At 38.7% G+C, this 24,300-nt stretch overlaps 1 protein-coding gene across 1 annotated transcript; it reads right to left on the bottom strand.

Annotated features, from left to right (window-relative positions):
* Positions 1–484: 484 nt before the first annotated feature.
* Positions 485–13,773, bottom strand: wsb1 (WD repeat and SOCS box containing 1). The gene is made up of 10 exons (XM_008425182.3): positions 13,648–13,773; positions 13,345–13,416; positions 11,882–12,050; positions 11,058–11,341; positions 8,351–8,482; positions 7,873–7,973; positions 5,846–6,018; positions 3,182–3,295; positions 2,390–2,497; positions 485–2,303 (listed from the first exon to the last, which is right to left on the bottom strand). The coding sequence occupies exons 2-10, from the start codon at positions 13,382–13,384 to the stop codon at positions 2,141–2,143; spliced, it is 1,284 nt and encodes a 427-aa protein (XP_008423404.1). The 5' UTR covers positions 13,385–13,416; positions 13,648–13,773; the 3' UTR covers positions 485–2,140.
* Positions 13,774–24,300: the final 10,527 nt, after the last annotated feature.

The raw sequence follows: 24,300 nt of genomic DNA on the forward strand, positions 1-24,300 counted from the left end.
AATAGAGAAAATGTCTGAATTTTGAGGAGAAACATTTCAGCATTTAATCCTACAAAACATCCTGGTCAGAACCGATTTAAACCAGGTGTGTAGAAAGCAGAGGTTTCTATTCGAAGGGCAGTTATTATGTAACCAGCTTCAGTCATTGATTTTTCTCAGAACTTTGTCTCATGGTTCATGCAATGTTTATTACAATAACTTCTGGCCAATAAAAAAAAAAAAAATCTGAGAAAACGTCAGAGCTCATTGGTTTGGACTTCACAGGTGTAATTTTCCAGTTTTCTGAAGGTTACAGTTCCAGTTCATGCGGAGTCAGTTTTCCTACACATATCTTCACATTGAACTCACCATTATAACTAAAGATTTTCCAGTCCTGATTAGAAGAACAAAAAACCAGAACCTAGACTCAAAGGAATTCCAGTGTTTGGTTGTGTATGAATGATTAGAAATGTTTCTAATAATGTTTTAGACGAGTCATTTCAGCCATTTTTTGCAAAAAGTCTTTATTTAAACAAGAAGGTTGTAGAAACTCCATACATTCACAGATATTTGGAAACATCAGAATGCATCTCAGAGGCAGAACTGAGTTTACCCATTAACAAATATATAAAACATGTCTGCTTTGAATAGGCCATATTACTACAAACTATTAGAACTGCCGAACCATTTTAGAAAAACAAAAGAGGCAAAAAAAAACCTTTGGCATTTACAAAGTCAGGATGAGTCTGATCATCACTGCTGTGTACCTAAATACTACTAAAACACCAGGAATACTCTGAGGAAACTTTCACTTCACTTTTCCTTTTTCACATTTTATGAACAAGCAGCTTATTTTTTCCCCAGAGGTGCCGATTCCCCCTCCCCGCCCCCCTTTAAGAATTTTGCTTGATTTGTCAGCAGTTTTCATGGTAGATCTGCATCCTGATGGGCGGCAGGTATTGCTTTAATAGTGCAGACACATGATTGTAGCAGGACTGCCATGGACCACCGGATGCATACAGTAAAGGTTGAACAGCAAGACATGTGGCCGACGTTTTAACATAACACGACCAAAGTAAAAGAATTTACAAATGTACAAAATCCAAACCAGAAGAAGGGTGATTTAGGAGGAACATGATGAAAGAAACCTCTGGACTCAAAGTGGAAATTTCTAGTTTAATGGAAACAAACTGGATTATCAGCTAATCTGGAAATGTAAGCTGCAGAGTGGCAGCATGGCTCCACTGGGGAGAAACCAACAACATCTGATATGTTGATGTACAAAACTTCTATTAAGACGAATACTGATGATTTTAGAAAGGAACATCGGCACCCATCATCGATAATCAATTCTAGGTTCAAACAGCCGATACTGTGAAGCACCAGTCAGTTCAAACCAGCAGATGTTTGAACTGCTGGTTTCAAACATATGCAACATTTGTTTGAATATTTCAAACAAATGTTCTGATTCTGACCCAGTCAGAATGTTCTGACCTGTGAAGCAGCTCGTTCTGGGATTAGAACCAACATGGCTTGGCGAGAAGCAAAGTGACGATAGGATCACCAAAGCTGTAGTGTTTAGAGTCCAGATGCTGCGATGGAAATACTGCCAGAGGAAAAAAACAGTCAAACTTATTTTTTAAAAAGTTCTTAAAACTTTTCATTGTGCATGTAGATGAGAAGCGTGGCATTTGTTTTCCGGGTCTGTGTGGTAGTGTGGACAGGAGCTGATAGCTCCACACCGCAGACAGAACATTAAAGATGACAGACATTCAAAGCAAGCACCACTGAAAGGCCTCTTCTTTAAGTGCATCAGCCGTTTCAAGTTAGAGCAGAGCTGGTGGAACCGGACCTCCACATTTCTGAGCAGCAGACAACACTGAAGAGAGAGAGCGAGCAGAAACATCCCGACCCGACGGCAGAGCACCGCGTCAGTACGGTCAGCTTCTAATAAATATGTACAACATAGAATGCTGAGGGATCGACTCAGACATGGCTCAGAGTTATCAGCAAACCTGAACACATCTCTGTCAGACGGCCTCACTGGGTTTCCTCATTGAACAGAGGGTCTAGAAGCGTTGTGTTTTTTTTTTTTCCTTTTTGTTTTTTTTTTAAATAAGGTATTCATTGGTTTGTCAGTGTGCTGAACTGTAGAGGGGCCTCAGACCACTTTGTAGGTCAGATAGTCCTGGAGTGGAGTAGGGATGGCTAAAGCCTCCACCTGCTGGGTGGTCAGCACCCTCCGGAGGGCCATCCTGCACATGTGCTGCAGACTGGCGATGCTGCGGGGAGCCTCCCAGAAGTGGACGCTTCCATCACGAGTCCTGAAAACAATTTAGACAGTTGAGCCTGGAAACGAAAGTAAAAAGGCCGAAGAGTTAACAGCAGAGAGTCTGTATTCTGTTCTTACCCAGCAGCAAGGACACTTCCTTCAGCAGAAAAGGCACAGCAGAGGCCATTCGATAAGGAGGCTATTGCTTGAGGAGCCCTCTCCTCAATACTCCAGAAACGAACAAACCTGGGCAGAGAACAAAGAGCCTGCAGTCAGAGCTGCACTGGGACACTTTGGATAAAACACTGCAGATCAGGTAACTCAAACTGCATGGAGAAGAAAAACTTTGAGCATTAAAAACAACCCATCAGGCAGGCAGGATGGCAGACTCAGCTAAAAATAGCTAGAAAATAAATATCAAGTATGTGATGAGAGGCTCTGAAAATAGATTTAATAAAAACTGGAAATATTCTATGATTTTTTTTCCAATAAACCCTCAACAAAGGCCCAGGAGTAGCAGACCTTTGACATTTTGGCAGAGCAATGGTTCCATAAACTTTGACATTGGTTTTTACAGGGATGTTGGTTGTGTTCCTTTTTTTCCTTCTTCCTTGTTGGAATTGTGATTTTTTTTTAGATATATAATGTAAAAAGCATAATAAATATATTAAACATCTAAAAGTAGCTAGAAAAGATGCAGAATTTTCTACACCCTGAGAAGCATCAACAAACATTTTTACCATTCCTACAGCTGCTCTCTAGAGTTCTTTAAATATCAAATGAATGACTCTTCTGCACTCGCCACCATTCCTCCTTGTGCTCCTTGTTTTGACCTCAACATGGTTAGAGGCAACAGCTCAGCCATGTGACTGAATCAGTCTGTGTGTTCTGGTCTCCTCTCAGTGATTCTTCTCTTCATTCTGTTCTCACCTGTCATCAGTAATGCTGGCGATGTGGCGGCCATCGGGGCAGAAACTCACAGAGCGGACCCAGCGGTCATTTGCCCCTCCAGCAAAAATGGGTGATGGAGGGGGGAAGAGATGACTGTGGAGGAAGACAGTGGGACTTAACTGTCGAGATTTGCATGCACATAAATGAGTTTGTGGTTATGAGCATAATGGTTCATAACGACAACATGCCAACTGCTCCTCTCTACTGACCAATGTACATAAGCCGTCTCCAGTGGTCCGAACACTGGTGTAAGGTCATTTTAATTATATCACACATCAACAGCAACAAGGCAGTTCAAAGTGCTTTACATGGATTAGAATGAAATACAAACAAAACAAAACAAAAGAAAGACAAAAAGGTGAAAGTATAAAACTACGTATTGGTTCCCCATGTTTAATAAGAATAAGTAGTCCATATTTTATAAACTAACAGAGGTTTCTCTGGTTCTGATAAAACTAAATGTTGGTTCTCCATGTCTGAGTCTTGTTCTGGGTTGTTAAGTAGATCTTAAGTTTGTTCTTGATTTGTAAACTAACAGGTGTTTCTTCAGGTCTTGTTCCAATATTAAAAGTATAAAACTAAATGTTGGTCTAAACCAGTGTTTCTCAACCTTTTTTGGCCCAGTGCCCCCCCAGCCTTTATCCAGGTCCCTCACCGCCCCCCACCAAAGAATTTGCAAGCTACTTTGCACTGACTATTATTTTATTATTAATATTACTATCACTATAGTAGATGTTTGGATTTTTATGCTTGTTTCTGTATTTATCATCAAAAATAATTTCCCAGAGAAAAAAAAAAAGCCATGGGAATAGAAATTATTTTCACAGGCGTCTATGAAAAATTTTATGAACATTCAAGTTAAAATTTGTAGGCCTAACAGCAGCCAATCAGAGTGGAAAAAATATTCTTATTTTGTGCCATTTTCTAGTTGTTAAATCATGTACAAAATGACCAGATAAAAGATGAACAACATGCCAGTTTAAACTTTGATCTATTTGTAAAACGACTGACAGCTCTGTGCTGCCTTCAGGAGAATGGGACATCAGAGTATCATCTATAAAACTTCACCCACATGGCATTTATTGTGCAAACCAGAGCTTTCAGTGGAAAAACAAAAGTTCCAGGTCATTTTAATGCCGTACAAATATGAGACAGAAACATGGATTATATCTTTATATAGACTATTGATTTATAGATTAATAGTTTTACTGGACAGAAATTACAAATGTGGTTCTTAATAAAATCCTAATGAGTCAAATTGAAAGTGTCATGGAGTCATCAGCCTCATGACATTAACACTGACATGAAAAATAATATTGAAGAAATAAATATATCAAATCTAATTAAAAACATAAATAAGTGATCAGTTCTTTACTGTTATGGTCTGTAAGACATTTATTCTCAGTACTAGATGTGGTCTCAACAAACCCATGGCATTTCAACAATATTATTTTACCTTTTATCTGGAAATAGTGTCTGTTTATTCTTGCCATACAGTCTCTGTATTAATTATTGCTCGAAAGGTCTTGCCATACCAGCTTATTCCTCTGTATTTACTTTAGTTTCTTAGTTTATTCTTGCATTTTGTTCTTCGTTCATTTCCATTTAGTTTCATTTGATTAGTATTATCCTCTCTTGGTTTATTGCTATGTCCACTTAGTTTATTTCCTGTTGCTAGATTTATTTTATAGTTTATTGATGCTCACCATCAGTAATCTTCACTCATCACCTGCTGCGCCGCCTAATCGTCATGTGTTTCACATCATGTGTTAATTTTTCACAGTTCAACGTCGGATTCTCTGTTTTCATGCCATAATTCACATCTAGTTCGTCGCTCCGTTTTTTGTCCGCTTCTCCTGTTTTGCGCAATGTGCACGTCTTTTTTTTTTAAAGCCCCTAAGGTGCAGGGCGGTCGGGAAGCGTATCCATGGGGAAAAGGCAGACTGACATAAACCTTTTAAAACAACGGAAACCATTTCTGCAATCTGATTATTGAAATGTTAAAGTGCTGTGTTGTTCTCTCACACCCGTTTCATACCGGACCACTTACAGCTCCGGTGTTAACGCTATAAAATGAACGCTCTCTATCGTGGTATCACCCATGGAGGGATTTCTTTATTTCTTTATTTAAATGGGTTCATTTTTCAGAGGGATACACAGTGAGGGTATCGTGATTTTAGCTACCAGTAGCAGGAGAACGGAGCTGCGCCAAGAAGCTAACAGAAGCTAACAAACACTGAATAGAAGAAGAGCTGCCATCGATACAGTTGCAGCCAAGCATGGTTTAATGTTACACAATACAGTTTTACCAAGTTGCTCAAAGTCTAAACTGGTATTGTTGTACATATAAGGTTTAAAGTTTACCTTCGACCAAACGCCCCCCAAAGGCATCCCAGCTCCCCCCTTTTGTAAAAATGTCCGCTAGCGCCCCCTGCCGTCCTCTGAACGCCCCCTGGGGGGCGGTACCGCCCACGTTGAGAACCGCTAGTCTAGAGCAATAAGTACTCCATAATTTCTAAAAGTAGTCAACTAAACAGACAGACGGGGGAAAGAAATGACACACCAGGAAAAATATGCACAGGATTCAACATTCAGATATAAACCACAGACATGCAGTCAGCAAACGGCGGTGTGTGTTCCTACCCCAGCTCCAGGAGGATGGTGCCCTTGTGGTGGTCCCACACAATGACCCGGGTGTCATAAGAGGCCGTGGCCAGCAGCGCGCCATCAGGTGAAAACTCACAGGATACCACATCGTTATGATGCCCCTCCAGTTTCCGGATCAACGTGTACTTATCCATGTTCCATATGAACACCTGCGAGTTAAAGCAGGGAGTTGTTATAGCTTAGAAAATGAGCCGGAGAGTCACTGGAGGCGACACGGTACATTTCTCATGGGTCACTTCTCAACAACTACCAATTAAAATCAAGCAACATGAATTACAGCAGGAAACAACGAGGTATGCTCAGTGCCACTGTAATACACTGCAGAACTTTACATTCAGTAGTAATTACACTATATACTAAACATTCTAGTTAATCTAGAAATGGCAGTATGGTATTACTTTAGTTAATAAACTTTAAAAATACTTTGGAAAAAAAAAACAAGTGGAAAAAAGAAAAACAAACAGTAACTTAAGGGAACAAAATGACTCCACTTGTTTCTCCTTTCAGAGTTTTAGCTCAGAGCTTACAAAAGGCTCGCGCCTCCAACAGGAGCCTACGAAGAGAGAGATACTGCAAGAGAAGAGCATATTTTATGGCCAAAGGTCTGATACCTCTGGCAAAGTACACATTACATTCACTTCCACACACATCCAACAGAATCGAGCAGTGGCTGGGTCCTGAACTCTGTTAGGACTTTGTATGGTTGCAGCTTATTGGTAAACTAGGCTGAAAAAATGCTGCAAATGCTGATTGATTTCTATTAAAATGACTTGAAACTGAATGCATGAAGACACTTTGGAGACGGTTCCTCTCTCTCTTGTTCCTCTTTTCTTGTTTTATGCTGAATCAGTGAAAATGTGTTTAACTGCAAATATTCAAAACATTTTTTTTTGTTGTTCATCTGGTGCTGCCAACGGCAACAGATCTACAGCGTTTTCTGTAAAGTCAGAACTGGTCTTGGCCTTCTGCAGTGAAAGTGCTGTGGAAATGCAGTGAGACTGAAACTAGCCGAATCAGGATAACAGCAGCTGCAGTAAGAGGTGCTGGAAGGTGTTGGCTAACGCTTCCTGAGAGGCGTGGCGGCTGGGCGGGAACTCGGATGCGCTCCATTACTTTGCCAGCGGCAGCAGAACACTGTAGCATGCGCTACGAAACAAACATTTCAACTGACAGATAGAATTAAGAGGAACTATTGTGAGCAGATGGAATATGGAGCTAGTCAGAGATAAGGGGCGGAGGGGTCGAGCAGCAGGAATACAGGCCTACTTTACCACCAGCTGAATGAAATTGACATCTTTTAAAGTGAAATGTCCAAAAAATAAATAGAGGAGGTAGACAGACACAGAGCAGCACCTACGTACAGATTGACCTTGGGGTCAGGTGCCAGGTGGCCCTGGCCAGGCCTTTGTGAACTGTGCGTCCATGGTTTACACCGGCTGCTCAAATGTCAGCGCGGCGCTCCTTTCAAAACCAATCACACACTGAGCTCTGCCACCACCTGTGACAGGAAGAGCAAGACACACACTGTAGGGACACAGAGCCTAACAGAACTGCTACCAGCCCTACCTTACCTGCTCTAACACTGGAAACAAGTTCAGTCAAGGTGGCTACTCTGCTGACTGCACATCCACAAACAGAGCTTACTTCAAAATGTCATTACTGATTATTTTTAAATGTAATGCAGGTTCTTTATGAGCAAATATATTTAATTTTCATTTTTTTACATTACAAGATTTTTTTTATTACAACTTCCTCAATGTTGTCATTAAAAAACCTGATCCTAACAATCTGTCTGCTCTGTTGCTTCATAAATAAGCACAAGCTCTGTCAGGTTACAAGAAGCTACATAACCAATGACACTGAGCAGATTTTTCTTGGATGTAAATGAAGGGGCAGGAAAGCTGGAAACTTTAGCAATTACAATGCTGATTGAAGGTAATCACAAGCAGCTGCACAAAGATTCATGCTAAAACCTCGACAGAGGAAGAAAGATGAGGACATACCGCTTTGCCCGCGCCAACCGAGCACAGGATGGACGAGTCGGGAGAGAAGGAGCAGCAGTGCACCCAGTTCTGATGTCCGCGCAGGACCTTCACCATGTTACCTGGCAGACATGACGGCAAAAGGTTCAGTTCAGCACAGAGCAGCCAGCTCACTCATACAGGAAACAGTCAATTCAGTTCATTTACAGGCAGAGAGTTTAGACTTCAGGCAGTAAAATGATGATGTCATCATTATGATCTTTCATGCTTTAGGGGAAGACCATTTGGATTTGGTCCAGTTTGTAGCCCAGACTTCCACTGATTCAAATGGTTCATGTTTAGCTAGAGTCAGCAGGTCAGCTTTTCAAAAACTCCACAAAACTAGTCTACAGAAAATCTGGCAGACCAGGGTTTGGTTTAACAAACACCACAGCAGTCTGCGCTCCAACAGTTAACCTGATGAAGGTTCCTGATCCTCACAGGTAGCCGCACCACTCACCATCGTCTTTAAGGTCCCACACACGCAGGGTCTTATCTCTGGACGCAGACACCAGCATAAGGCTGCCGTCGGGAGCAAAGGTCAAGTCTCTCACCACATCAGTGTGATCCATCAGATTCAGCAACAACTTTCCTGCAAACAGGAAAACATGAAAAGCCAGACAGTTAGAGCCGACCGGTGCAGGACGTGTTCATACAGAAATATGTATAAATATATTTCTGTGTCAACACATACACAAATATGTGTTCATACTGAACACATATTTATAGCTGGATCATACAGATCCAGCTATATTCTGCATGAGAGGAAACAAGCAACAATGACTACAGAAAGAGAAAGATACTCATCCTCTAAAGCTACTTAAAAAAATATCCAACTTTTTGTTCACTAATATTTTGAGGAAAATAATTATATTAGCTGAAGATTTTTTTTATTATTTATTTATTTTACAAAGTCATTATAGTTGCTGGTGTTTTGGGCAAACAATGTTGAAGGGTTCCATTTTGCTTCCTTAAGCAATCTTGGATATGTCTGTGGGCTACTAATCATTACATTGTTACATATTTTTGTACAAAATCAGAGATTTCACTGGTCAGGTGTGTTTATCTTGAGCTCCTTTCAGAATGAGCAAGTTTTAGGATGTGTTCACACCAGCCCTGTTTAGTCTGCTTTGATCGAACTCTAGTTTGTTTGTGTAGGAAGTCCTGTTGGTTTGAGGTGTGAATGTGTAATCAAACTCTGGCCTACAAACCCATGTCTCAGTTCCATTACAGTGAACTTTGGTGCAGTTCGAATTCATATGTGAATTCAAGAGAACCAAAGACCGAACTGAGTCTGTCAGCTGTGGAAACACCCTGGTCACTTTAGATCCAAACATGAACCCAACACAATATGTACACTAATTCATGTGAAAATGGCTGCAAACTAATAGTAACACCATCCATCTCTGACCCTGAGTCAAACCCAGAAGCAGACGTGGAGCCTCCTGCTCAAACACAGCAGCGGTTTCTGTACGATGAGTCAACAACAAAAACTCTGGTCTTTTCTTTTAGCCATTGTTCAGCCCATGCAGTGGTAAAACCAGCTCAACCAACTCCGCTGGGGTAGCTGAGTTACAGGGTGGTGCCCACAGATTGTGAGTTAATAATCTGGAGATTTTTGAAAAACCTTTGTTTGTGAGATACCAAAAAACATTAAGATACTGCCAGAAAATGGCTGGGTGGTGTTTTGAAGTACTTGGGCTGTTTCGAGGAGCATTAGGGACCGAAATGGAAAAACAAAAACATGTAAAAAGTGAATTTCACATACTAGGTCCGTTTTAAGCAAACAGCCAAAGACAGAGACCATGGAGGTCAGGTCTTACATTTTGCTTCCACCTTGATGGTCTATTCTGACAATTACTTGCTGAAGCAGTGATTCTTGAGAATAGGGACAAAATGGGTTTTAATTTTCCCTTCTTTTTTTAATTATTTCTCAACCTTATGTGTGCAAATATGACAAATAATGTTTTGGTAAAGATGCTAAGGTGCAGGCTCCCAGTTGCAACATTTTTAATCGACCTGACCCAGAACTTTGTCATCACCATCTGACAAAAATATAAAATCATTTTTAAAATACCCTATTAGTGATATTTTTACTCATTTTACAGACAAATGGTTCTCAAGAAACAAAATAAGTATTATTTAAAACAAAAAACAACAAAAGGTCCATCTGACGGAGTTGACACAGAACTGAAGGTGGTGACAAACTAGTGAGTAAAATGAAAAACTTCATACATGTGAAGTAATGCAATTTATGTAAAATACAATAAAATGAATAAATTGCACATTTAAGTGAGATTTGACAACAATTTAACTGAAATGGTCACAAAAACTCTGATGGAGTTGACATCTGACGGAGTTGACGAAATGCCAAACTACCTCAATTTATATGATGTTATTCTGAAGGCCATATTGTAGCTCATCAGGTCCATGAAATCTTTACATTACACCAATATTAAGCTTTTATTTCACAAAATTTCATCAAAGTTGTGTAAATTGTCAGTTATGGCGTTGATACATCATGGTTGTGGCAAACAACTTAGGAATAAAAAGAAGAAAAAAACTAAAGAATAACATAAGCTAACCAGAGCTAACTAGCCCTCTTAGCAAAGGAAGAGAAAGGAAGTGGTCACGGGGTCCTCAGTAGTTCTGGTGCCCCCAATAATGCCGGATTTTTTTACATTCTTTTTTATGTCTGACGATGTTGACAAAAACTAGGGACAAATTTCAATGGAGTTGGAAAATTATATAAAAATGATTAATTCAATTTATTGATACTTTTATAATTATTTATATGAATACTTGTACTTAATTGTCATAAATATATAATTTTAGTATTTCTTTAATTGTTTTAAACTATTATAATGTATTGAGTTCTGCTCCTGGACAAGGGCTTTTACAGGCATCATCCACTGACTACAATGTTTAAAATAAAAAAATATTCTGCAAACACCAGGAAAATATACATTGTTGTGCTCACATGACCCAGGTTAGATTAGTCAGATATTTGAAAAAATTATATTTTGTGTATATTTTTTTCAAATTGTATGCTAACTGCAAATATTCAAAACATTGAATATTTGCCCAAAACATAGGACCTGTTTTGTCCCTATTCTCAAGAATCACTGTGAAGACAGAAAAACATAGAAACCCCAGTCTGCACTCACCAGAGTAAACGTCCCAGATCTTGATGCGGCCATTATTGAGACCTGTTGCCAGCAGCAACTGGTCCTGACCAAACTTGAACCGGTGCCACTCAATGTTGACACAGCGGCTCTGTTTTTCTGGCACGGAGGAGCCAAAGGCCAGGCCCCACACTACGTCCCCACAATCTATCGTGTGTTCACGGGGTTCATCAGCCAGTGGGATGGTAACGCCTCCATCGCTGTTTTGACGGGACAAATGGCGTGGACTAGTTGGGTTGGTACCTTCTTCGCCGGCACTCAGTGAACTAAACCAAATTTAAAAAGAAAGAAATTGTTAGAAGACGGTATAGGCATAAAGACATCCATTTTAAGACCAAATGCTTTTTGATTTTATGAGTCTGAGCAGGTTTACTGTGAAGTGCAGCTACAGTGTGAGCTCACAGTAACAAGGTTCAGTTGTGGGATCAACATTGACCTATTCATATTGACCATAGTCCATCCCTTATACTTGAAAAGTGAGCTTGTTGTTCAAAAAGCAATAACAAGCTCTTATATATTAGTCTAGTGAAGCTCAGGGATGTTGGGTGAAGAAGCCCAGCAGCAATTATGAGCAGAAAGCCATTTAGAACTAATATAAATTTCTGCGCTGTGTCTGCTTTGAACATGTTCACAGCAAGGTTGGTGTGCTTAGTTCAGGTGCTTGAGAGCTTGGTTCTTTACATGAACTTCTAATGTCAGCGGGATCCTACAAAACGGGCAGAAAATTTAACTATTTCTATCAGGCATGTTAGAGCAGGGAGGACAACAACAGCTTGCCAGATATTTGGAGTAACTACAATACTTACAAGCTCTTCAAGCATTTATTCCAAGGGATGAGCCTGACAATGCGATGTCCCTGAGACCAAGCAAAGTAGGAACCATTTGGTGCAAAGGCTACAGTCCAGGCCTCACGCCCAGACTTCTGGTCGAAGGGAGCAACAGGGACCAGGAGTTCACCAACGAACTTAGCCTTGTCTGGAAGAAAGAAAACAGGTTTCATTATTGAATATGGTGACAGACATGGCAGTCTATAAACAAACAACCTGAAAGTAGCACTCGGCTAAAATGGGCAGGGAACACACACACACACACACACACACACACACACAAAACAGGCTGCCACACCCCTCATACCTGCCAATCAGGTGAACACTGAGGACATAGAATGGCCTGTAGATACACAACAACCAGGGGAAGATTTCGAGTGAACTGAAGTCAATTACATAAACTAAACTGTTGATAAGAGGCTGAGGCTGATAGTGACTGATCCAGCAAGCTATGGCCAGCACAGTTTACATATCTGTGTATAGACTCACTAAAATGTACTTTCCTAATGTCAACGTTTACTGGCGTGACATTATAGAAAGACGACAACAACAAAAAACCGCTTTGATTAGCTAAATATACACAGAACCCATTTCGGGTAAAGATCTACTCTTAGTGGTGGACAAATGTTAACATTGTGAGGGATTCCCTATCAGAACAGAGCATCTTATCCCTGTGTGTTGGGCCAGCCTGCTGTGTGAGCGCAGTGTTTGCACAGCTACGTGTTCACCACTAAATGCATCATGGAGGCCGCCGCTGGGTGTGAGCAGTGTGGGGCCACCACGATCCTCATTTAAGATCGATTAAAAAAAACAAAAAAACGTCCCTTTCCGCGATGGTTTCAATGTTTTGTTTCATTCACATTAAGGAAGTATAGACAAATACATATAAATCGATAACATCACAAACTACACAGATTTAATCTCAAATTTATTTAGTGTTTTGCAAAGAGATTACAGCATGACTAAGTGCTTTACATCAGAGCAAATTGCGTAAAACACTGAAACTCGGACATTTTACAACGGTCATGTTAGACTAGCATTGTGAGAACAGGCCAAGGCCATTAATTACTGTGGCAGTGGCTCGATACACAAACTCGGCACGCCTTTACTGAACAATGTAAACATAACCTTTGGAAATCATACGGGGGTTAGCAGAGGTTTGAAAACCCCAAAGCTCACTAGATATTTAGCTTACATTCCAATACAAACTGACACCAGCTGTAGTGTCTGTCCACGTCGCACAACACAAGCAATGAGCAATGCGAACATTATTTAAGAAGCTACAACTTCACTAAACATTTAATCATATGTCGACATGTTCATTAAGTCTTTTACAGAATATATTGATCAAATAAACTAAAACTGAAACTGACAGTTCCGCATTTTCATAAACGCTTCAGCTTAACATTGTGCCGAGTTAAATAGAGCCCAAAACTACTTACCTAGATCATTTTCATTTACACAATCTGGGAAGCTGGCCATCTAAATAAGGGCACCGACCGAAGGGAAAAAAGCTGAACAAGAAGCACAAAAAGAAACGGTGTAAAGAAAAAAATATAAAACTAAAACTGATACAAATGATGAACAACGTCTTTCTCCACTGTCACCAAAGTTAACTGAATCCTTCCGCCAATGGAACGCGTTGGGCGGAAGAATATAGTCCTCGGTTAAAAAAAACAGTTCCCGTTAAGGCTGACGAAGAAATGTACTTTGACAGAAAATAAGACGTGGACGTCTTCACTCACACCAAGATTAATGATGTCCAACGATTAAAGAACGTAGCTGCTGTTTCATACTATAATGCCTAAATTGGAAATGGCACTTTATTTATTCGAAGGACTGGCTATAAATGTCCAGGGAGGGAGGATTTTTTACGTCACCGCGGTTGCCATAGTGGCACTAATAGCACCTCCCCTTTTTTCTACAACTTTATTTCACAGTTACAAAATGTAGCGAGAATCCTATGGAAGCCCATTTCCGCCACTCTGTAAAAAAAAAAAAAAAAAAAATCTCATTATAATGAGATACTATCTCAAAATAATGAGATAGTATCTCATTATAATCTATCTCAAAATAATGAGATAGTATCTCAAAATAATGAGATAGTATCTCATTATAATGAGATGATTTGAGTTGGCCCTATCATTTGAGATATAGTTTGAGATATGATAGAAAGAAATGGATATTGATAATCTCATTGAGCAATACTTCAGAAGGGGTTTTACGAATCTTGAAATCTTGCAAGTTTTGGAAGAATCCCATAATGTTAAATTAAGTCTCAAAACACTGGAGAGAAGACTGCAAAAGAAGCGCCTGTGGCGTAGAAAAAACAAGACAAATGTTGCAGAAGTGGCCTCTTTTAATGAGGAACAACTACAAGGATCTGGGAGACAACACGGCTACAGGTGGATGCACCAGAAATGTTGGATGGCTGGCATTGTCACAGACAGGGAAACAGTACGTCTTTTGATGCGCTTATTGGATCCCAACGGGGTTGACCTGCGTGCACAAAATCGCTTGAGATGACTCTTATATGTCAATCGGGCACCAAACTATGTCTGGCACATTGATGGGTACGACAAATTAAAGCCTTATGGGATATGTATTAATGGATGCATAGATGGCTTTTTGAGGAAAATGATCTCTCTAGAAGCATATAAGACCAATAGTGACCCTCACATTATTGCTGGCTATTTCATTGACGCTGTGATGGAGTATAATCAGGGGTGAAAGTAGTTTTAAATTCTTGGGGGTACTATGACAAAAATACATACATACATGCATATATATATTACTTCTTTGTGTGCTTTGGAGTTTCTGTGCAGATTAATTTTCTTGCGAAGCGATAAAAGCTGGGTAGCTCTTGAATTGTTACAAAATAAAGCTGTATTTCTTCAGCCCACTGGCTGCAATGTTGACACCTTGAGATGCCATGAGACCTAAATTCTGAACATCATGGCATGGAGTGCATCCCAGTTTTCCATGTCTGGCATGTAACCATTCATTTAGCTTTTTAACTGATTCTCTTGATCCTGTGTCCAGACAGAGATAATCAGTAGCCCAGCATTATGACCCGTTTGTGCTGAAGATCCTGCAGCTTCCACTTCTCTTCCTAACATGGCGCCTCCTCACCCTGACTCTCATACTGACAGGAGGAACCACAGAGCTCTTTTAGGTTAAAAGCTCATCTTCTGAAGTTGGGATATTTTTCCTCCAACAGGTTCCAGAGGAATCACCTCAAACCAGATGATGGACTGGATTTTATTTCACTGTCATTTGTGAATGTTAGAGCCTCATTTTCAACAGTGGAGCTATAAAGGCTGAAAAACGTTTTCATTTTGGAGAAAATCTCATCAACATCAATATTTCCACTAAATAAGAGGCAAAAATAAATAAATTTGTTTGATAAAGGACAAGCCTCTCAGACTCTGAGCCCGACCGCACCAAACTATTTTTTTATATTAGACAATTAATTTAATTTCACATAATTATCGCGGAAGAAGCCATTTGTTTGTTAAATACTTAAGGAAAAATATACACCGTGTTTGATGTTTGTTGTTAATGACGTATAGTCACAAAGAACAAGGTAATTAGTCCAAGTTTATTGAATGTTCAGAAACTACAACGGCTATGATGCGCCAATACAAACGTTAAACAACCTGAACAGGTGATTAACTCTAAACCACTCGCACCTTTTTACTCTCCATCTCTCTGTCATTTAAGCACAGCCGTTGCCATGGCAACCTCCAGTGCTCCACAAGCCGACCCGAGATTACGTTAAAACTACAGGTCCTTCTCAAAAGATTAGCATATTGCGATAAAGTTCATTATTTTCGATAATATAATGATAAAAATTAAACTGTCATATATATATTTTAGATTCATTGCACACCAACTGAAATATTTCAGGTCTTTTATTGTTTCAATACTGATGATTTTGGCATACAGCTCATGAAAATCTCAAAAAATTTGCATATCATGAAAAGGTTCTCTTAACGAGCAGTTATATATATATATATATATATATATATATATATATATATATATATATATATATATATATATATATATACACTGTTCAAAAAAATAAAGGGAAAACTTCAGTATTCACTTAAATGTTAAAGTGTTCCCTTTATTATTTTGAGCAGTGTATATATATGAAACTTAAATAAACTTATATATATAAGAAACTTAGTGGCATGTTATGATCCAGACCTATGAGACCTAAAAATTTACATAAATCCTTAGCTTTCATTCAAAATAAAATCAACCCAAATCTACATATAGATCCACATTCAGATGATGGCTGAATCAATGTTGATTCCTAACTGATTCAATGTAGAATCAACACAAATATGCATGCAGATCCACAGTCAAATGAGTGTTGAATCAACATTGATTCAATGTAAAATCTACACAAATATGCGTGCAGAACCACATTCAGATGAAGGTTGAATAAACGTTGATTTCTAACTGATTCAATGTTATATCAACACAAATATGCATGTAAATTGACATACAGATAATGGTTGAATCAACATTGATATAATGTCAGTTATGGTTGAAACCCTAACGTTGATTCAACATACAAGTCACCGACCACTTTCAATGTTGTTTCAATGTCAGCGTTCGTTAATTCAATGTTTCTGGCTGACATTGATTCAATGTTGTTTCAATCATTCTGTGCTATCTAGGATATAATCAACTTGAGAAATTTGCTTAAATCAAATATATGTCCATCTATTCTTGTTCTACCCCTGCTACATAGAATAAAATAGAAATACCTGTATTCTAGTCTCTAGTGCAAAGTGACAGGCAAAATGGAAACAAGAAGTTCCGAACAAAGGTATTACTTTTACCTTAGTGCAAAGGTAAAACTTTTATCTTTGTTTGGGTAAAAGGTAAAAGTTAACTATAAATTTGCCTTGTATTTTAAAGACAAATTTACAAGGCAAAAAAAAACATGGTTCCAGTATTAAAATGGCATACTCATAGTCAAAGAAATGTGCAACACAGTATAAAAGAAAATGTGCAAAATGTATATTTCTGTTTTTAAAAAACAAGAGACTTATTTACAGGAAAAGGAAAACTTCTCAAGTTTGGTAGGACCCGCAATGGGTTGAAGGAGGATCCTAGGACAGGGATCGCCTTTCTGATGAGCTTATAACTGCTTCCTCTAGATGCAGATGCATCTCCTCCAACATACAGATGAGTCAAAAAAGGTTTCAGTACTCCAAAAACCTCAAGGTTCTCTTCAGGTAGATCCTAACGTGACCTTTTCATTGTAATGACTTCAATCTAAGTGAACACACAGGTACTTTTAAGAGTCTACTATTTTAATGTCAGTTCCCTGGATGTTCAGCAGTCAGTGAGGTGAGTCTGCACCTCCAGAAATCCACCACCAGCTCCTTGGTATTCCCCATGTTGAGCCAGAACCAGTCCATGAAATCCTGACTCCAAATTATTAGAATATTCTGTTCGTTATGGTGCAACTTAAATATATACTCTGAAACCATCTCACCCACAGATTTTCTCTCTAGCTGAGATACAGCTGGTGATTTATTTAGGTATCAACTAGAACTGAATAAATGATTTTGCCAGTAAGCTGCATCAAACAGACACAATTGTTGTCCAGTTCAGTTATAAATTGCCCAAAATGTAAAGGACATTTAAAAGTCTGGTGGTTCTTGAATGCAGTGAGTCAGGTTGGATGGGGATCTACAGAGTTTTTAAGCAAATCAGCCTGTCTATTCAGGGCGGTAAGAGCGCCCTCAATTCAGACTGAGTGAGTCAACAACACAAACATTCCTCAATGAGTTATTCATGAACACCCAGACAAGCCACATTCCAATACTTTCACAAGAACAAACATGTTTTCCTTCTCACATGCTCTCTTTTTTTACACATATATATTCACTCATATAGGCTACAGAGAGGAAAACAGCATATGAATAAAAAATCAAGGGGGATTACAATGAGTCTCAGCAGGGACTAGCTAGAGACTAGCTAGGAGGTTAAGAAGGCAAGGAGGCTGTAGGAGAAACCTGGACTGTAGGTTTGGTTTAATCTGTCAGCAGAGAAGAACTCTCCTATGGATAGGTGTTATGGTTTCATATAGGGTTCAGATAAAATCACTGTTCATTATAGCAGACATGTTATGTTTGTTTTCTTTCTGGATAGCCATACTCTTCTCCTCATTTAAGCCCAATTATTATCAATACTGTAACAGAGGAATTTTTAATTCAACATGCAGCAAAGGAACCGAGGATAACAGCTGAATTCAAAACAGCTGAGTCAAAGTCTGTAACCTATGGGCTCCCGCTCCAGGTTACAGACCTTGTTAAGTAATGAGGGAGTTATGCAACTCCCCTAATTTTACTTTTTTTAATATTATTGATGCTATACATTTAATCCAAATTCTGAACGCAGTATTTTTAGAACTGTCACTTTAACTTAAATATTTGCTCTGGAACTTTTATCTATGCTGCTGTTTTCCTGCAGGATCAATATTTTTTTTATCCATTTATCAAAAAAGAAAGAGCAGGTACCTGTAACACAGCAGGTCTACAGTGAAGAGCCCTATGAGGCATCAAAATGATCAGATAATAGAGAGGGCATAGCATTTATTGTTGAACATTTATTAATAATAAGTGATAAGACTAGAACATTTCTGAAAAAATTTAAACGGGGCCTGCCAAAGTGTGCTCGTTGGTTGGAACGAACCATTAATGTAGTTCTAACCTTCAGCCATCATTGTAGTTCTAAAGCGCAGCTCTGCCCTCAGCCAACTGTCGTGTGTGTGAGACAGAAAGGTGGAGAAAGAATTCTATCTTTGTAAGACACCCAATCAGTTTCTCTGAAATAAGCAGTTTTTCTGAAAAAAGCAGTCCAAACAACTCCTTCCCATTCAGGAACCGTGAGACGTATTTGAAAACCGTTTGAAGGGTGCGAGGCTATTTCTCGTCTTTGATAGTACTGGGATTCATATCTGTACCTCATTCACAGTAATAGCAGCAATGAGAGAGAGATGGTGTCATTATGACCAACTTTCATACCAATAGACTCTATTGGCTCTATGGCTCTACTGAATAGAGCCATATTTGTGGGCGTGAAGGCAAGTTAAAAACTGTTTTGGGGTCTCACTCTAGTGGAGGAATATTGCACAAGGCAGTGCTGAGAGATTTTTATTTTATGGAAAAGGCTAATATTAGTGTACTGCCTAAGAAAGTGCATTAAGTTGAGAGGAATATTGAGGTTTTTATTTTGAAATTTTCAGTAAACTTCATTTTAAAGGGGCACAATAATCCCATGTGTAATAGTGGTTGGGTTAAACCAGTCATATAATGCCCAAAACAGCAATTATCTGTTGTGAAACAATATGAAGGCTTTTATTAAATATTGTACAATAACCGAAAAGAGAGAAGTAACTTCTATCATGAATATAGATTAGCCAAAAACCATACACATTACAATTAAATACTGCTACTTCCGGTGGGCATTTCCCCAGTAAGCCTTTCAGGAATAAGGATAGAATGTTAAGTTCCAATGGTATCAATGACATCAGCAGTGATGTCATCACCCTATGATACCACAAAGGAATCGCTCTCTTGAATGTAGCTCACAGTTTTCTCAGACCTGTTCCACAGTTCTATCGCCACAGATCACTCTTCAGAGCACGTTCGAAATTAATCGAAACGAGCGGGATATTGATTCCAGATATTACAGGCCTTTCAGAGAAGCAAGAATTTACCAGAATATAGACATGAAGCAACAACAGATTGCTTGTGAACATGAAGCTTTTCCAGCTGAGCTTTCATGGGTCGACCTGTCATTGACACATTTTCTAACACACACTAATATATTTGGTAATCAAAGAGATGACTAAAGACAGAGTTTCTAACTTTTGATGTGATTATTTAATTGTTTTGGGGCATTTCTGAATAAAGAGCACAATGTTTTTGTTCCCTTTTCACAGTGACGTCAGACAATGGCCGCCATAACTCGAAGAGGTGTATCTTTAGTTCCGGTGTGATTTTCCCTCTGGAAACCTGACTGAAAAATTCACGGATACTCATTATCTTAAGGATATAATAAAAGGTAAAGTTAATAACAACAGCATTTAAGTGTTAGATAGCCGTTATTACTCACTGTCAATCCACCATTCTCTAACTGTGTATATAATAAACAGCCTCCGATCGGAGAGTAAACCAGCTAGCAGCAGCTTTAGCCACAGTTGGGAAAATATATACACCGCTGTCTGTACGGTGGCCGTCAGGTGCAAATGCGCAGCAACAGAGAAAACATGCAAACAAAAAAAAAGACACACGCACACATGAAATGCAGCAAACATAAAAATAGACGCAAACAAAAAACAAATAAAATGCAGCAAACAAAAAAGAGACACCAACAAAAAAGAATACAACCACAAATGAAATGCAGCAAACAAAAAAGAGAGACGCAAACAAATGAAATGCAGCAAGGCTTAGCTTTAATCAGTCAAACCCATTTGCTCAGGAATAAATTAAATACTTTAATGATCCAAAAAGATTTACAGCTATTACCTGACTTAATATCTGTGTTAAACCTCGACTCATGTTTTCTCTGTTGCTGCGCATTTACACCTGTCGGCCACGGTATGTCTGTCAGTGAGAGACCGCAGGTGCAAATCGTGACTCTCCGCACCTACTAATGGCACTTCCGTTGGCAGGTGTCACAATGCGCCACAAGTGCCACTGTTTTCGGGGCTGGCGGTCAGTGTTGTCATTGCCTTCGGCTGACTTCGGCTGACCTCGGCACCTCATACTGGCACTTCCGCTGACACCTGCCATTATGCGCCACAAGCATAGACATAATATAAGGATAGACGCCTCGCGGACCGCTCTCGCCTATTGTCGCTGACGAGATTTAGGGCGGCCATCTTGGAGCGGTACACCACTCCACTCAGCGTTGTGTTTAGCAGCACAATGACGTATCAGCGCATTTAATCGATCATAACACGCTTTTTTGTTACTGGAAACCATATTGAAACATCTATCAAAGCTACATTTATAAACAATTGTATTATTTAAGTATGTTTTTAATACATAGTTCAGCATATTTAAATATGCTTAGTGGCTATAACAATAAAATAGGGATGGAATATTCTGATATTGATGTATGATGAGCATATTACGAAGCACACAGCCGTTCATAATTTATTTAATAAATTATTTAGTAATATCAATACATATTTATATAATATAGTGACGTGCGGTCAGGGGAGGCAGGTGAGGCAGGTGAGGCAGAGTCTCACCTGTCATCATGGAAAAATAATATATAATTAAAATCATTTATATTGCTATTTTCATGTACTATAAAGTATTTTTTATTTTTTACTATTTTTTACTTAGCTTAACCAATTCGGATTAGTTTTTCTTCAAAATCGCTGGATTTTCGCATTTTCCCATTCAAATGCTCAGAAGCGAAGCCGGTGAGGCAGCAGCGAGCTGAGCCTCCCCTGGGATTACGCAACCTCTAGCTAACTGCACTATCTGCCATTATATGACAGCATGTTCGTCCTGTCCGTACGCCGGCAATAAAATGGCTAAGAAACATTTGATGTATGGACTGATTTTCCATAATTTCGCTTATGTATATAATATACAGTGTTTTTTGTCACTAACTGTGTGTGTATCGTGTTTTGTGTGCGGAGGAGCGATAAGAAACGGCAGAGAACAGATTCGAGGTGAGGCAGGCAGTTCTCTTGCCTCATGGCAGGGGGCGCTCATGATCCCAGATATTGTGACTGCACAACTGCAGAGTAAGAGACAGCGAGCTAGCCATGGAGCTAGCCACACAGTAAATAAGTAAAGTACAGCGATATATTTGTTTTCTTCTCTCTTCCGACGTCAACATGAAAGACTACATTTCTACACTTAAATAGTTTTCTAAAGTGAATTTTCAATTGAAGCAGGAGACAATAACTAAAGGAAGACCAACACCGGAGCTGAAAGTTTTACTTCGAGACAGTTTGATGATTCTCAAACGGAGTAGAAAAGACATGTCGAGGATAAACTTGGCTTTGGATGAACGGATACTTTTGTGCAGAATTAGGGGTGCATGGATTTAATTGATACGTAAAGGTAAGACAGCAATATGATGTTTTTGTTTAGTTTTTTAATTAAATGTGCGTTTTGTGGGCTACAGTTCATGTTTAAATAATTCAGTAAAGAAGAAGGCGTAGCTAATCTATCACAGCAATTATTTATTAATAAAACATTAAGCCTAAAACGTCCTACAACAACAAATTAAATGTTCTGTTCTGTGTGCAAAATTCTTGAATGTTTTTTGGTGTTAAATCCTAAAACATGAAGTGGCATTGTTGTCAGTTGCCATGGCAACAAGTCTGCGTAGCTTGGCGAATACAGATCACTTTGCTGTGGATCATAGCACTAAATTAATACCTAAAAAATTATATTTTGTGTATATTTTATTCAAATTTTGTGTCCATATATATATATATGCCAGGGGGGGGGGGATTTAAATAAAAAACAAAGAGAAAGAGTGTCAAGAAAGTCATTTGGAGAGAGATAAAGAATATTAAATTTGCGTAACAAATGTACAGTTTTTATGGCTTTTAGGTTATCAGAAGACTCAATGAGATTAATGTACATATTCAATTCTTTAATAAAGATAGAGAATAAAGGTTTGCTATGGCTACATTTGCATTTATGTATAAAAAATTTAGCAAGAAGTATAATAAGGTTGATAACAAAAAAGGAGTCCCAGTTCTTCTTGTCAAAAGCAGTAAATCCAAGAATAACAGTTTCAAAACTGAGAAGAGTTTGTGGGGAAATAGAAACAATAAGGATCATAATATCGTCCCAAAGTTTTTTGGTGTAGTCACAGCTCCAAAACAAATGATTCATTTCTTCAGTTTGAGTAGTACAAAAAGAGCACAATGTGTCAATATTTTTCTTGAATTTACACATATATTGTTTAGTTGGGTAACATCTGTGGACAAGTTTATAAGATACTTCTTTGACCTTGTTAGTAACAAAGAATTTATGAAGTAGAGACCAAACCTTCTTCCAAATAAGACCAGGAGTGTGCCTGTTCCAAAAGACAGCAGTACAAGGTTGAGAGATGATCAACTGTTGGAAAAGGGCATGAATTTCTTTGTTTTTGGAATTGAATGCCAGACAAATTTGAGCAACAAAAGTATCCATTAAATTGCATGAGGTGGAGATTGGTTTTTGAATATCCTGTAGAGCATTCTTAAGACATTTGGCCAACACTAAAGCAAGTATTATATAATCGTTATTTAACAGACAGATAGGGCGCCAGTTATCTAAAAGAAGAATGTCTTTTTTTGGCTTAGGAATTAGGGTGGTAAGGCCTTGAGTGAGAGTAGCAGGGAGGGATCCCCTCTCAAAGCTTTCCAAATATACCTGTAGAAGAAAGGGGGCCAGCTGTTTGGAAAATAATTTATAAAATTCTGAACTCAAGCCATCTACTCCTGGAGATTTGTTCGTCTTGAGGTGTTTAATAGCATCTAAAATATCAGGTAGAGAGAATGCTTGATCACAAAAAAGTTTATTACTTTCATCTTTTTTTTTTAGATTTGGAAGAGCATCAAAGAACTGTGCAGCATATTCACTATTATATGTGGAGCTGTATAATAATCTATAAAAATCTGCACAGAAGGAGGCAATTTCGCGGGGATCATTGCAGACGTTTTCATTAATTTTGAGTTTGTGTGTGGTATTAGTTATAGCGGCTCTTTTCTAAACTGAAGAAGTATGCAGAGTTCTTCTTCCAACCATCTTTGTCTGGATCTAATGAAGGCCCCTTCTGCTCTCATTTGATACATTTCATCTAAGCTGTTCTGTAATTGTGAAAAATAATGTCTCTCCTGATCTGACATTTGATCCACTGATCTCAGGGAAAGCGTCATTAAGTTTGAAATGATAAGATCTTCAGTTTGTTTTTGTTTCCTAGATATTTCCTTACCACATTTTCTTAGATATTTCCCTATTTCAAATTTCATTAGTTCCCAGTTTAACCCAAAAACATTCTCTGTATTTGCTTTGGACCAGTATCTATCTATCAGAGAAATAAGGCTGCGGATGATATAATCATGCTTTAAAGTTATTCAGTTTCCAAAATGTGAATCTCTCTGCACTGTCTGACTGAAAATGTAGCTTTATGTGTATGGCACAGTGATCTGTAAGGGGAGTAGGCAAAATACTACTATTACACATTTCTGATAAATGGTCAGGCATTAGCCATAAGTCGATGCGGGATTGGGATGATCGTTGTTTATTATGCCATGTATACGTTCTTTGCGAGGCGAAGTTCTTTCTCCTTATATCCACCAGACTAAGCCTTTCTATAAAAGCATTTAAATAGCTATTGGC

Source organism: Poecilia reticulata, chromosome 13, assembly GCF_904066995.2.
Source record: "Poecilia reticulata chromosome 13, P_reticulata-male-v2, whole genome shotgun sequence".
Classification (NCBI taxonomy): domain Eukaryota; kingdom Metazoa; phylum Chordata; class Actinopteri; order Cyprinodontiformes; family Poeciliidae; genus Poecilia; species Poecilia reticulata.

Coding starts and splice junctions, on each gene's coding strand:
- wsb1 (XM_008425182.3), bottom strand. CDS start 13,384: ATGGCCAGCTTCCCAGATTGTGTAAATGAAAATGATCTAG. Junction 7,974..8,350: donor GTGGGACCTTAAAGACGATG/GTGAGTGGTGCG, acceptor CATGTCTGCCAG/GTAACATGGTGAAGGTCCTG. Junction 3,296..5,845: donor ACCATCCTCCTGGAGCTGGG/GTAGGAACACAC, acceptor CTTCCTCCACAG/TCATCTCTTCCCCCCTCCAT.